Here is a 15,147-nt window from a genome sequence, read left to right as displayed (position 1 = left end):
GTGACAAAAACGTTGATTTGATCAAACGATCTTTCTTTAGACTTGTTTTAACAATTTAACCAATATTCCAACATCGAGCAAAAATTACAAAATGCATCCTTCGTTCATTAATTATCTCGATATGGTATTCTTTCAATTCACAAATAATATATTTCGTATATTATCACGATTATACTCCGTAATTTAGTACTATGTATAAATTAAACAACCTACAACCTACAATTCTACAAAGTAGTTAGGGGATTAAACATCTAGAAATCTAGAATAGATTATTCAAAAATCCTACTTTGAAGAAAATACCAACGCAATCTCGGCGGGGTACTTGAAACGTCAACATAACTACCACTTGTTTCCTTCATTGACCCAAGTTTCAAACGCCTACAAACCAAAACCAAAACCAAAACCAAAATCAAACTTCTAGTGATTTCGTCACATTATATCATACTCGTATTGTGGTTAGGTGATTTGGACGTCATGTATAATAATTTTTGGTCATTGGTGCATTTCCACCATCTTATTATAATGAGTATTAAGTTAATTAAAATATCTTGGTCAACCTAGAATGAGTAATATGAGCTTATCTTCGATTGATTAGTGTACTAAGTTCAAATATTAATCATCACTGGACCCACCTATAAAAAATTGGAGTATATTCTTTGCTTCATCTACTGGTTTCTTAATATATTATTTTATTCAAGTAATTGTACAAGGACAGATTATGAAACCAATCAAAGGTTGAAAATTCATTTTTCCAAGATATTTAAACCATTCATACGCTAAGATTCACTTGAAAGTTTGTAGTAGTTATCCTTATCATTAGCACATTTTGGAAATCAAGGGAATTTAAAGATAAGATCTCAGATCCTATTTTTTTTTAGAGTAATAAGACCTTGATATGCTACAATTAGCGTGTCATAGCTTTATTAGCTTTAGATTTACCGTAGAACTGACCACATATCCACATTCTAGCACCCAATTTTTTTAGCAAAAATTGACAATAGAATTGAACCAAAACCTGAGAAAATCCGATCAAATTTGGCATACTTCCTCCGTTTCTATTTAGTTGACGCAATTGATTTAGACACATATATTAAGGAGAGGAGAGAGAGTGAGAGAGAGTGAGAGAGAGTGAGAGAGAATAAAAAAGCAAGTAGGGTGGCTTGTAAATACAAGGTACGGAATAAAAAACTTAACCCAAAAGGAAACGTGTCAACTAAAAAAAAACTTACTAAAAAGGAATACGTGTCAACTAAAAAGAAACAGCGGTAGTATTTGATAACGACGCGGCTTGAAAGCTGAAACTTACCCAAATCAATTCCTACCGGGATACCAGAATTGAAGTTTTTTTTTTTAACATTAATGAACCAAACCGAAGTTGAACACTCATATGATAGTTTCGCTTGTTCTAAATATCTTTCTGCAAAACCTTTTTTTTTAGCTGTAAAAGTTGTCACCTGAAAATTACAAATACAACTACAAGATTGTCTATATGTAGAGGACTATAGTATGGAGCAATACTATAAAAATTAAATATTTCCAAAAGGAGGTTGAAAGGTAATCAGGAAATCAGATATACACTAATAATCATATCTTCAACTTATTTTTTTCGTATAATGATACATAGCTCAAGTACTTGAACCTTTTCTTCAAAAAAAAAAAAAAAATACTTGAACCTTCACAAAAATGGAAATCTATCTACCAAAAAGTCTAAGAAACATACTTCGTATAGAAGCATAACTATATAAAGTGGGAGATCATACGGATGTGCATCGGAATGTGCACGAGTGACTTCCAAACTGCGATACCACATCAACCAGCCCTGTATACCCAGCAACTGCTATCACCTGGAAAACAAACATTGACGACTAATAGTATGAAAACCAACAGCACAATTAATGAAAGAGAACCATTAATAAGCTCCCTCGCCTAGATTCCAGTTAACTTTAAAGTGATGGATATATCACCAAGGCTATGAACACTTCACAACATTACTAATCATGATGGCCAAATTAGATTCTTGTTTTCATAGAAACATCACAAATGTATGAAGGGAAATATACTAGGTAGCCCCTAGACATCATAATTCGAGATGGTTTCCCTTGTCTATCTCATGAATTCTCATCATTCCAGTAGGTGACACATGAACTCCCATGCATATAAATATAACATAGAAACTAGTTAGACTTTTTATGCAACGAAAATTCTATAAAGCTTGAAAATGATCCATTCATCACTGAGCTGGGAATTATTTAATATGGATGCATTGGTAAATTTGGCCCTTTCCCTTCAATTTGCTGGGAATGCAACATTGCCAGGGCAGAAATAGTGAAGGACAATATGATTATTTAAAATTCATTTTGGGACAAAGGCTTTGTTGTAAAAGAAAACAATATTTGCATTAGAAGCATATACGGACACTCTTTAAAGAGCATGTGGGTAATACATTTGAAAAAATGACATCTCCATAAGGGATGAAGAAGCTGAATGTTCCAACTCGCATCAAGTTTTCCAAAAATGCTTAAACAATCAGAAAATATTAGGTGATGATGCTTTCAAAAAAATAAATAAATAAATAAATAGGTGATGATAAGCCTTGCGTATTATAGAAATTGCTGCAAGGGTTTTATAAATGACAAAAACTAGAAGGTTAACAGAACATACACCCGACTGATGCAAGGAGACAGAAAATGCTGACTCAGGAGCACATCTTATTTGAGATAGGATCTTGCCATTCATGTCCATTCGACTAAGCATTGATGAAGCTCCAACTGTTAATATCTGATAGATCATATCATAGTAGATATATAAATATAAAGCAAAGCAAAACACAACACCACACATCTGTCAAATAGCTACAGTGAAGCAAATGGCTGTTAAATGACCGTCTGCACCAGTAGCTAATGCATAAAGTGAAAAGGCAAATTTCTTGTCAACTTACAAGTCCTTGATGGAAGCAGCCTAAAAAATGCAAACCAGGATCTAGTTTATGCAGTTCAGGTAATTATATGAATGTAGAACAGGAAATTCACTAGCTGTAACAGGAAATGAACAATCAGTGAAGAAAATTTCAAAATGAACTGTGTCCTATATCTAGGATGAATATAAGATTAATAAAATTCCAAGAATTTATAGAAGATTATAAAAGAAGCTGTAACAAGGTGTTACTGAATCTAAAGCCAGCCAAGTTGGAACTGATAATAATTAAATCAAGCTGAAGATCACCTAAAGATTAGGGATCAAAATTTACGATGCTAAAAAAATTTCCCCGTCACCCAAAGACTTGTGTGACAAGTGGTCAGCCATCACCTAGCCCTACCCATACCACTACTTAAAGAATACTATGACGATGAAAACATTCAGAAGCAACATAGTCATTAAAATAGCGACAGCAATCACCAATAAAAAGGTAATTTAGACCTATTCAAGGCGACATGAAGTCAAACAAAGGCATCAAACATTCAATGAGTTTCTTATTATAGTAAAAAATGGATACACACACATAAACAAAGAAAAATATTCATAATTCAGCAACAAGCTTCAGTTTAAACTAATACCACCACTACAATTCATGCAAGCACAACCAGAGTTGAAATTTCAGTTAGTGTTCATATTAATGGAAGAATGGTAAGGCAGCTATTTTCAACTTGGAATGGTGAAATCTAATCATGGCAGGTTAAGTACCCAGCCACAAACCAGAATAAGATCTTACATGATTGTCATCAAAAACTACATCTTGGCAAGTTGTAGGAGTACTGATCCTTGAAATTTGTTCTGAAGCCAGAAGATTCCAAACATATAAACTTTTTCCGCTACCACAAGCCTGCAGAAGAGAAAAGTTACATTATGCTTTATGCAGGAAGCCTGGCAGACAGGAGCATCATAACAATAATTGATACTACGTTAAGTACTTGGGCTGCAGATCCTTTTCTTCAAAAGCCATTTATATGGCTACAAACTTGCACTTAACACACAGCATAGAGATCTTTTGTTATAAGAAGTCAAAATAATCTACTCGCAAAAACAACCGACAGAACAAGAACAACTGTTTAAAATGGAAGCAGAGGTACTAATGCTGCACGCTAATTGACCGCCAATGAGATACCAAGAAATGCAAAGGTGCTAAAGAACTACACTATTATATGTCAAACCAACACAAGTTATATTCAGATTCATTGCATCAACCCAATATTTCAATTAGTCGATATTGTTAGAAAATATTAGTTAGAATACTGAATGGTAATCTGGAATTTTCTGCCGAACAAAGTGATGCATCTAATCTATACATCATAATTTCATATATCTGCTGGTCTTAATTAGTCAGGGGCAAGACTGTTTTCATTTGATCTAGCTGATCTACTGCCAAAAAAAAAGAATTTGGGGGGGGGGGGGGGGATATGTATTGCTTCAACAAGCCAAGAAGAACCGACAGAGAACCACTGCATTAACATATTACAGCAGACGGTATCACAAACTCACTTTAAGCACGCGTGCAAATCTCAAGGTGCAATAAATCTGAATGCAAACTTCAAAAACAGAAATCATGACCAGAGAGCATGATACTAGAAGCTTTACCAGCCAACTCTCACTCGCATCTAGAGCAATGCAGCTAACACTGGAAACTTCCTTTAGACTCTCTCGCTTTGGAGATATCACCTGAACACACTTTCCATTTCGGCAGTCTAGGAGAAGATTTTAAAAATCAGTTCATATTAACTTCTTTTACAAAGTCACAAGAAAAAAATCACACAGCACTCAAGAAAAGGGCAAAAAAATTGTGCGCATCTTCCAGCATGACTAGAAATTTGCCATCATACCCCAAATTCTTGCTGTACCATCCTCTGATCCAGTTATGATCTGAAACCCAAACAGGAGCAATGAGATACAAACTTTCAGACAAATGTCAGTATCCTACTACATGCTATGAGGATTTCAAACATACAGATATAAGATATAACCTATCAATTTATATCAATCAGTGGCACTAATCAGGTTTGCAACTCTGCAATATGATAATAGTTTACTTTTTATTTTTATTCTTTTAATTTTAAAATAAAAAAAAGAGCTCAAAAGGGGACTTCACAAACAGTGAAGACATTTAAAATTTGGCATAAAATACTCTACCTGATTGCTGCCCGTTCGAGCAATAATGGAATGCAGATAGTCCAAATGTCCCCTAAACACAGTCTTAATCTTACTTGTCTCCTGAGAAAGATATAGAATGGACTAGTCAGATACAGAACAGCTAAAAGGAGTATCTGTCACATCAGATATCCTCAGCAGAGGATGAAACTAACAACGCACCAATACTTGGAATTTTAAACATAACCTCAAGTTAAGAAATAAAAAGAGAAAGTGAATATTAAAACATCTTATATTTCAATGAAAACTCATTGAAGAACAAATATACATGTTTCATGTGTTATTTAAGAAACAAGATAATTACCACATCCCAGCAGTATGCACAGGAATCACCAGCAGCAGCATATATGGATCCTCTCTGATATAGAAGAAAAAGAGAACAATAATATCATTGGAAAAGTGAAATGTATTGAGGTGTCAATAATATGAAGAAGAGATCAAATTACAGGGAGGGTGACTAGAAGCAAGCCAATTAGTCACTAAATAATTTACAGGAAGGGAAGATTCAATCAAGTTGCAAACTTGAATAATATAAGAAAGTAAAAAGTTTATACAACAGCACAGCCTATATTGTGATCCACAAAATGGCTGATGAATCTCCCTCTTTAATGTCTTCACTTTATCCAAGTTAACAGTCTAATAATACTCGTATGTAGTATGCTGATGTAATGGGAATTAGAAGGCATAATTTTAGGGCAACCCTGAATAGAAGTAGACACCAAAGTGGGATAGATAGAGTACAAAGAAGCCATCTTGTTAAGGCTCAATGACTTAACCATTGAGAAATGCAATCTTACCTCGGTTGGCAACTTGGCATAGGTTTGAATCAACAAATTGTCTTAATTAAAGATTGCCACTCAAAAAACCCATATTAACCTAACAACATCAGAAGTCAAGCTTTGATATTTGGACTCACCAAGTTGGCTGATGGCCCCACAGTTACTTGACAAGACATTACCTTGGTATGGACAAAAGATACGAGCCCGACTAGAGGAAAAGAAAATAGGCATGGCATTCATCAACTGAAATCAGACCTACCTCCTCTCTCTATAATCCCAAAACAGCCTAATTAATCATCCATTTCTCTAGTACCTCAGGCTCAATTTATTTATTTATTTATTTATTTCAATTTTAGTTGTACATTAGATAAAAATAAGTCAATTGACTAACCAGATGACAGAGAAGAAAGAAAATTGAGGAGTTTCCATCCTAAGCGAGAAGTGATTCATGTATTAACTTTATTTCCAATGGCTGTGCATATTGGCAGCTAGAGAGAAGAAGGTTGGCTTTTCCGCTAACAACAGAAAAGAAGGTGGCAGATGAGAGGGCAATGCAACATACAATAAAAGAGAAAGATAGGTGGGTGTATTGTGAGTGGATATGTGGGGAGGGGGAGGGGAGGAGCAAGTAAAAAAATAGTATGGTCAGGTTCATATGTCACAACTCTTTCTTATTGTTTTTTATCTTCTTTTTTCAAAAAAATATTTAATTTAGTCTGCACACCTATTTCTCATAACAACTTAATTTTTTTAACCACTTAGTTAATAAGTTAGAACAAACACACACAAAACAAAACCAAATCCTTGTTCCCAAAAGGATAAAGTTGCATGAACCAAGAATAAATTCAAGAATTCTTCCACAAATATTTCTTGTATACGCTCTATCTAGTGCTACATGCTCTTAGAAACCCCATTTTCATTGTCAAGCAATATTGATTAAATGTCATACTCGAAATACACACCCAAGAGGTCAAATCCAGCAACCATATTTGAGTTCAAACAAGCATCCCATTAAGGTGCAACAAGCATAGAACAGAAATATTGAAATGTATGTAGTTCAGTCCTGCCTTGAAAATTGGTATAGAGAGATAACGGTAACCATAATTCACAAGCCCCATCAATTTAAAAAACAACATTAACTGAAAAACAAACAAGACAATCATTTAAAAACCTGGTGGTCAACAGCAATTGCATTGTTCTCCGATATTGGAGATGTAGCATACCACGGACCCCTAGTACAAAATAAAGGAAAAAGTATTTAAGAATGAAATCAAGCATAAGAAAAGATAGAATTACCATGTACAGTTCGATTTTTTTATCTAAGGGAAGTCTATCAAATGGAAACGTGCACCAAGTATCAAAATGATAAGTGTTGCAAAGAGTTTCGAAGAAGAATATTATCATAAATTCAAAATCTATCTAGGAAGTAGGAACTATTGGGTTAATTCAATAGTTTTACTATTTATTGATATATGAGTATATGACACTTGGGTTTAAATGAAAATGATTTCTCTTGTTATCATCAAAACATACAAAGGAAAAGCTATTTGAACTCCCAAATAGTCTTCTTGCATGCACACTGTGAGAGCACACCATATCTATGCTCTCATGAGATAGATTGTAGAGTATATTTTGAATCCTCAAAACAAACACACACAAAGCCAAACAATGTTATGATGATAAATATGTGTTCATACATGTCAAGTAAACACAAGCAGTACAACTATATTATTTGCAAATTTTAATTTCGAGTAATACCTGTGCTGTGGATTCATCAAGTCTATAGAAGGTTTTACATGGGAGCCTGCACATACATCAAGAAAAACAGTGATTCTTAAGCCTCTGAATACATGAATTTAACCAAGCTCTATAAAAACATTAAAAATAAATAAAAATAGTGGGGAATTCAGCAAAACTAATTCCAGCCAAGACCCCTACCAGGCCATAGCTCATTGCTATTATTGTTTAAGCTAATAATGTCTGATTTTAAGCTGAATGTGCTTATTTTGAACACCCAGTTAGCATGTCAAACTTATTCTAGATTCTCAAGTGAAGGATTCAGTCTATATCTAGTGTAAAGTAGTCTATGCTATTGGCTACCATTTGAATTTCTAACAACAATTTCTTTTTTTGGTGTAGCAATACCATCTATTACAAGCAAAGTTATTCTGCTGAAGTGATAGCAGTATATTGTTAACCCACAATATTTATGGGAAAGAGCTACATTACTGCAATAATGCTTCGTGAACGTGATCCAACATTCAGAAACCATGACAGACACCTATAAAAGGTCAGAATCATGATTGGTCATTGATACCATTCAATGATACAACCAGTGTTTAACAAAGGTGGAGGCATACTAAGGTGATAGGGTCCTATTATGCCTACGTACGCCTTGGGTGGAGTTCAATGAGGCATAGTGTATAATTTTTTTTTTAGATGGTTGATGTGCACCCATAAGACTGTACCTAATCTAGATTTTATTTCAAAAAAAAAAAAAAAAAGAGTTATAACCAATCGCCTAGTGCCTAGGTCTCAACACATAAGCAAGCTTTTTCATACACTGGATACGACACCATCCTCAACTAATTCCCTCACCGCATTTCCAAGCACAATTCTAAAATCTAGAGCCTAGAAGGCACACTTTTTCACACACTAAATAACATTCACAATCCTTCCAAGCATAATTTTAATATCCGGTGGATAGTCAGATGCCTCCTTAGAACATACTCCGTAGATCGGAACCCCCATCCCCCTCCACAAATTCCCTGATTAAAAGAACTTACCATATGAATTTGATATACCCTTCAACCCCCCCCCCCCCCCAAAAAAAAAAAAAAAAAAAGAACTCTCACAAATCACTTCTCCAAGCCCCATGGAAAGAAAAAACTGAAAATCTTCCATACCCACCCCAACATCACAACCAGAATCGGTCATAGAACTCTGGCAGAAGTGACATGTCCTCTTTCCTCAATCCTAAAAACCACTATTATAAGTAACTCAGAGAAATCAAAGAATCACTACAGAAAGTTGTCCATGAGTTGAGGATACCATCACAGGGAGAGAGAGAGAGAGATGGAAAAAGATAAGTAATGTGTTATACGATGTTAGAGACTTCTATCAATCTCCAACCTGTCATTCATCTTTTGTGAACAGATGGAATGGCAACTAAGCTAATCAACCTACAATGAGCAGCTGCATCAGCAGATTCATTTTATCAGGAAGTTTGTTGAAATTGTCCAAAATTGTTGGCTTTCAAGAGGTAACAAAGTGTCAGTGTGTTTAGTGATTCATGTTTGTCAAATGAGCCCGATGCAACGATGCCTGCAGGTGCAATGATTAATTAAAGCAGCTACTTTTGTCACTATGCTCACTTAGTTTTCTTATTAATGCTAAGCTAAGTTTTGTTCTAGTTCAGTCCTGTTGGGTATCGTACTATTTTTCTAAGTTGTATTATGTATTGCTTACTTTTGGTCTCATTGTACTAGTTTTGGAATTGGTATTATATTGGGTTTCCTGGTATAAGAAGAGTTTCTTCTTTCAACACTTCCTAAAAGTTGGAGGACAGTAAATACTGATCCCTCTTAATTTCAATTGCCAAAAAAAGTCTATTTAACTATCAGTTTCTCCATAAAATAATAGAAAACACAATACACTTTGACCATTTTCACTACAAATGTTCAACAGTTAAATTTCCCCTTACACAGAAGAGTTTGCAAGACTTCATTGCTTATCAAATAGAAGCAGCAAGTTATTCATGTAAAAAGATTTCGCACAACCAACATGTTATCTAAGCCTAAGGAAGCAAGATACAATACCTTGTTTATGTATAGGTGTCTCTGACTCTTCAAGTTCCTTCCATTTCCAACCTCGTATCCGGCCATCATCTCCACAGCTGGATTGTAAATTCCAAAATTCATTCAGAATTTCTGAACCCATATCCTCATGTCACCATTCTGTATACGTTTAATGCATGCAAATGCAAAATCACACGGGAACAAAAGCAAGCTATTCATATAAATATGTCATTACATATTTATGATTGAAAACACATTCTACCCCTCCCCCCCCCCCCAACCCCATTGAAGAAATATGCTTTGGGATTCTAGGGTACAATACATATTTGATATTTAATATCCCCCTCCCCCTAATTAGTGTCATTAGTAATTTGGTAGGGTAATTAATCGTCAAAAAAAAAAAAGTTGGGTAATTTGAAGCAATTAGATCCTCTGTTCTATTATAAGTAATTCAAATTCAAATAAACTATTGAAATCAGAGAAGGGACTATACAGCCACATATCGTCATGTTCATCTACTGAACCAATAGTTACTCACTACTCGTATTCATAATCCTTTGAAAGAAAAGACTCTGAAGTCGGTAATGAATATGCTGATTTATAATCGAAATCATAGCAGCTTTCTGAAACTAGAACCAGACATTTTAGGTGATACTGGCAGAAGATTGATTAGCAAAAACTAAATACTTGAGCAAAGTTCATAATCATATTATGCTTCAAAAGTGACAATTGTGCACAAACACGAGTGTTACATTGTGCGGTTCACCTACATTGTTCTTTTTAACATGATCTATCGTAAATTAACATATAGCGCAATTACATGTAATAATAATACAAGTAACATTTTTCTATAAGTAATTGACAACTACCTTAATCCAACAAACATTGCCATTCACAACAAAACCCGAGCAAAAAAGGCATAAATTCAAGAAGACGAACCTCAACAACAAAGCATCATCATCATCACCGTAAAACTTAACATCATAAGCAGGACCCTCATGCGCTTGAAGAAAGCAATAAGGTTCAGCAGCAAACACTCTATAATCCAAATTTCATAAAATCAATAATCACATAAATATAACACCAATACAATCATCAAAAACCAAAACTATCCTCAAATTGTTCAATAAATCATCAACAAAAATAAATCAAACTCACTGTTGAGGAGTCGGGACACCATAGCGCGATTCCTGCAAACAAAAACCAAAAATTAACTGCAAAATTACATGAAATAGAAGAGAAAGATTGAATTTAAGCAGAGAATGAAGCGTACAATGGAAGAGAGTATGGAGGAGAGAGAATAAGCGGCAACTGAACCATCACTTGAAGCAGCAACAACAATGTCGGGATTAGGGTTAGGGTTTGAAGGAGCAAAAATGGCACGAAAAACTGTTCGACATTGAGTTTCTCTTTCATGGAGGATGGTGTTCCTGTAAGCATCTTCGTCCCAGTTGGTAGCATCCATCACCATTGTTGGTTATTGTTCAGTTTCTTAATTTTCAGTCTAATGCATGTTCGTTTTCTACTCTTCTATAGTCCTACACTCCTACTATAGTAAAACAAAGGGTGCCAATTCAGGTGTCCGGATCGGGTTTGGTGAGGTCGGATCGAGTTTAGTTGGGTCAATTTATAAACTTGAGTATTGATGAGTCATGCTACATTATTGTGTCCACACTAGTCCAAATATGAATCGAATATTTTTCGAGTCGATTTTAAATCGGTGTGGTTTTGACATTTCATTTGTAAGGCCTTTTAAAATTGACAATGTCTACAGGCATGTTGGGCAAAAATAGTTTGTACAAGTATTAACGTTTGGTAAAATTTGATGTTTAGTTTAGTGAAAATTGAGGAAGGTTAAAAAGTCGTGTTTGGTAAAACTAACGAAAATTTGTTGTTTGATTGAGTCAAAATCGAGGAAGGATTTCCTTCCACCATAAGGTTGAGTAATCTCTAACATAATAAATTTATTTCATGTCATGTTGTCGTGTAAAGTCAGCTTTTATAGGCTGTTTAAGAGATAAGATGTGACCCGATGTTGGATACTGTATGTTTCTTAGAGGCTTAGAGCCTTCTACGTGCTTTCCAAGCGCCTTCCAAGCTCGATAGCTAAGTAAGTTAACAGTGACTATTAATGAGTAGAGGTTGAGAGCATTATAACATCAAGACACCAAGTCAAAGTCAATGTTAGGAACACTGATATCATCAATAATTGTAGAAACTATTTCACAAATATCATGATATTACTTTCCTAAGTAGAGTAGGCATGAGATTAACTATTCAATAGGAATAGAAGATTGACTGATAGAATTACTCTTCATTTCTATTTGTGATTCCTGATAATAAAGTCTAGAAATGGAAAGTCTCCTGACCCCTTTGGTTAGCTTTACTGACAGTGTATATATGTCAATAGCTAAAAGGGTAAATCATTATAAGAATTTCCATCAGAGAATCCAGGGAATGGTGGAAAAACTTGAAGAGCTGAAGGATACAAGGGATGACTTGAAGAGGGAGATTGAACGAGCCGAGTTCCAGGGATTGATGAGCACTAAACAGATCAAAGGATGGCTGGAAAGAGTAGAAAAGGCGGAAGCTGAGGCAAATTTGATTCTTGCACAACCTATAAAGCAGTTAATATGCTGTAGACAGCCAAGTTGCAGATCAAGATACAGACTCAGCAAAAAATTCTTGCAGAAGGAAGCAGAAATTAGTGAGCTGATCACTAAAAAAACAACTCTGGATGTCCTTGTTCAAGGCTCGTCGCAGATTGACCCTGTACCGTGTGTGCCAACTGTTGGCTTGAATTCAGCTCTGGAGATGGCAGTCCAAATCATTGCAGATGATGAAGCTGGAATGATTGGAATTTACGGAATAGGAGGAGTTGGGAAGACAACACTCTTGAAAGAGATCAACAATGAGTATATATCAAGGACTGATGAATTTGAGGCGGTGATTTGGGTTACAATCTCCCAGGATTTTAGCCTGGAAAGGATACAACGCGCTCTTATCTCAAGGTTGGGCTTGTCTTTTGATGCAGCAGAATGTCAAGAGCAGCTAACTTCAAGGATATACAACTTCATGAGGAGGATTAAGTTCTTGCTCCTGCTTGATGATTTGTGGCAAAGACTTGATCTTGAAAATATAGGGATACCTTTGCCTGACAAGACAAACAGATGCAAAGTGGTATTCACAACTCGCTCTATGGATGTTTGCAGTGATATGGATGCAAATACAAAGCTGAAGGTTGACTTCTTGAACGAGGAGCATTCGTGGTGCCTCTTTTGTGAGAAAGCGAATCAGACAGATATAATCAACAACTCTGATTTAAAGCCTTATGCTGAAGCCATTGTCAAGAGATGCGGGGGTCTGCCACTTGCTCTTATCACTATAGGAAGGGCCATGGCCAACAGGAAGACGGAGGAGGAATGGAAGTATGCAATCGAAGCACTGGACAATGCCCCATCAGAATTGCGAGGTATGCAAGATGTTTTTACCATACTGAAGTTTAGTTATGAAAATTTGCAAGATGATACTTTGAAGATGTGCTTTTTGTATTGTGCTTTATTTCCTGGTGACTATCCTCTTGAGAAAGAACAACTCATAGATTATTGGATTGGAGAAGGATATTTAGATGGCTCAAATGAAGATAGTCTCCATAACAAGGGGCATGCTGTCATTGGTTCTTTGAAGGTTGCGTGTTTGCTAGAATGCGGTGAAGATGACACCCAGGTTAAAATGCATGACATTGTCCGAAGCTTTGCTGTATGGATAGCATCAAATGAAGGAAAGAACAAGGAGAAGGTTGTGGTGCAAGGTTGCAGTGGACTATCGGAATTGCCAGATGTTAACAAGTGGAAAGTTGCTGAGAAGATTTCGTTGTTGGGTAATGAGATAATTATCCTATCAGCAGGGCCTGCTTGCCTTAACTTATCATCTTTGTTGCTACATTGGAATCGTAGTTTAAGCAAAATCTCTAATGAATTTTTCCATTATATGCCGGTCCTTAAGGTGCTGGACTTATCAGTAACTAGTATCAAAGAAGTTCCAGCAAGTATTGGTCAATTGGTTGAGTTACGATATCTTGATCTGTCAAGGACTAAGATAACTGCACTCCCAGAAAACATAGGCCGTTTATCAAAGTTGAGGCACTTGGATTTGCAGCGAACTGATTCACTAAGAAAGATTCCGAGAAAGGCAATTTTACAACTTAAGAATCTGAGGGTCCTAAATTTGTATTACAGTTATGGAGAATGGGATATGTCACACGATGAGGGTGAAGGGCAGATAAAATTTGAAGACCTGCAACATTTGAACCTAACTGCTCTCGGTATTACCATGACAGAACTCTCTGCCTTGACAAAGCTTTCTAGTTTCTACAATATATTAGACTGTATTCAGTACTTTTTTATTAAAGGATGTGAAGGATTGATCTATCTGATGGTAGCAACTGTCTATGGTGGCGGAGAGAGATTAAGACGGCTAAACATCTATGACTGTTGCACTTTGAAAGAAATAGACTTGGGCTCGGAAGCTGGGAAAGATTGGCTTCCAAGCCTGGAAGTTTTAACTTTACATGCTCTTCCCAACTTGACTACCATCTGGAGGAACTCTGCATCTCCAAAATGTCACAAAAATCTTCGCTACATTAATATTTGGTATTGCCCCAAGTTGAAGAATGTTTCCTGGATCCTTCAACTCCCAAGGCTTGAGAAACTCTATGTATTCTACTGTGAAGAAATAGAAGAAATAATAGGAGAAAACGACGTTACAGGAGGATCATTAGAGCTACCATTCCTTAGTCTTAAGACTATATCTTTCCGAGGACTCCCTAAATTGAAGAGTATTTCCAAAGTAGCACTTTCCTTTCCTGTGCTAAACACAATTGCTCTGATTGAGTGTCCACAGCTTAAAAAGCTACCATCTGCAGCATATAACTCGTCAGATTTTCCGATAGTGTACTGCAGCAAGGACTGGTGGGAGAACTTGGAATGGGATAATGTTGCTGCTAGCTCTGCCTTACATCCCCAATTCATAGCAATTTGATTGCGCGTCATCAGAGTTATATCACTTTGTTTTAATCATCAACTGATTTTTTGTAACACAGCTATTCAAATTCTGTTCTGAACATCTAGAAGTACAACTTGTCTGAGGTTGCTTGATATAGGCCAATTGCCTAATAACTTCAGAAGAGTTATATCACTTTGTTTTAATCATCAACTGATTTTTTGTAACACAGCTATTCAAATTCTGTTCTGAACATCTAGAAGTACAACTTGTCTGAGGTTGCTTGATATAGGCCAATTGCCTAATAACTTCAGAAGGGGAAAAACTAATTCAGACTTTGATTAACTGTATTAAACAGCTTATTTTTATACTACTTATCAGTCAGTCTGAAGATTGTAATCCAATCTACCTTCACTCCATTTATATTTTCA

General features: G+C 35.7%; 2 protein-coding genes across 2 annotated transcripts; one reads left to right on the top strand and one right to left on the bottom strand.

The window, feature by feature from the left end:
* Positions 1 to 1,408: 1,408 nt before the first annotated feature.
* LOC110712930 (THO complex subunit 6-like) lies at positions 1,409 to 11,560 on the bottom strand. The gene is made up of 13 exons (XM_021891396.1): positions 10,989 to 11,560; positions 10,874 to 10,905; positions 10,655 to 10,753; positions 9,737 to 9,813; positions 7,677 to 7,722; positions 7,090 to 7,150; positions 5,444 to 5,497; positions 5,122 to 5,202; positions 4,815 to 4,854; positions 4,573 to 4,679; positions 3,710 to 3,820; positions 2,662 to 2,778; positions 1,409 to 1,844 (listed from the first exon to the last, which is right to left on the bottom strand). Exons 1-13 carry the CDS (start codon positions 11,184 to 11,186, stop codon positions 1,755 to 1,757), a joined length of 1,113 nt encoding a protein of 370 aa, XP_021747088.1. The 5' UTR covers positions 11,187 to 11,560; the 3' UTR covers positions 1,409 to 1,754.
* A 333-nt stretch (positions 11,561 to 11,893) lies between these two features.
* Positions 11,894 to 15,086, top strand: LOC110712942 (disease resistance protein RPS2-like). Its single transcript, XM_021891407.1, has 2 exons — positions 11,894 to 14,824; positions 14,957 to 15,086. Exon 1 carries the CDS (start codon positions 12,068 to 12,070, stop codon positions 14,753 to 14,755), a length of 2,688 nt encoding a protein of 895 aa, XP_021747099.1. The 5' UTR covers positions 11,894 to 12,067; the 3' UTR covers positions 14,756 to 14,824; positions 14,957 to 15,086.
* Positions 15,087 to 15,147: the final 61 nt, after the last annotated feature.

Source organism: Chenopodium quinoa, unplaced genomic scaffold, assembly GCF_001683475.1.
Source record: "Chenopodium quinoa cultivar QQ74 unplaced genomic scaffold, ASM168347v1, whole genome shotgun sequence".
NCBI lineage: Eukaryota > Viridiplantae > Streptophyta > Magnoliopsida > Caryophyllales > Amaranthaceae > Chenopodium > Chenopodium quinoa.
Note: the sequence above shows the minus strand (reverse complement) of the source record. Positions and strands in the feature narration are given on the sequence as shown.

Excerpts from the sequence above, each read along its gene's own strand:
- LOC110712930 (XM_021891396.1), bottom strand. The coding sequence starts at position 11,186 with ATGGTGATGGATGCTACCAACTGGGACGAAGATGCTTACAGGAACACC. Across the intron at positions 4,680-4,814 it reads TGGTACAGCAAGAATTTGGG|ACTGCCGAAATGGAAAGTGT; the intron begins GTATGATGGCAA and ends ATCTTCTCCTAG. Across the intron at positions 3,821-4,572 it reads ATGCGAGTGAGAGTTGGCTG|GCTTGTGGTAGCGGAAAAAG; the intron begins GTAAAGCTTCTA and ends TCTCTTCTGCAG.
- LOC110712942 (XM_021891407.1), top strand. The coding sequence starts at position 12,068 with ATGGAAAGTCTCCTGACCCCTTTGGTTAGCTTTACTGACAGTGTATAT.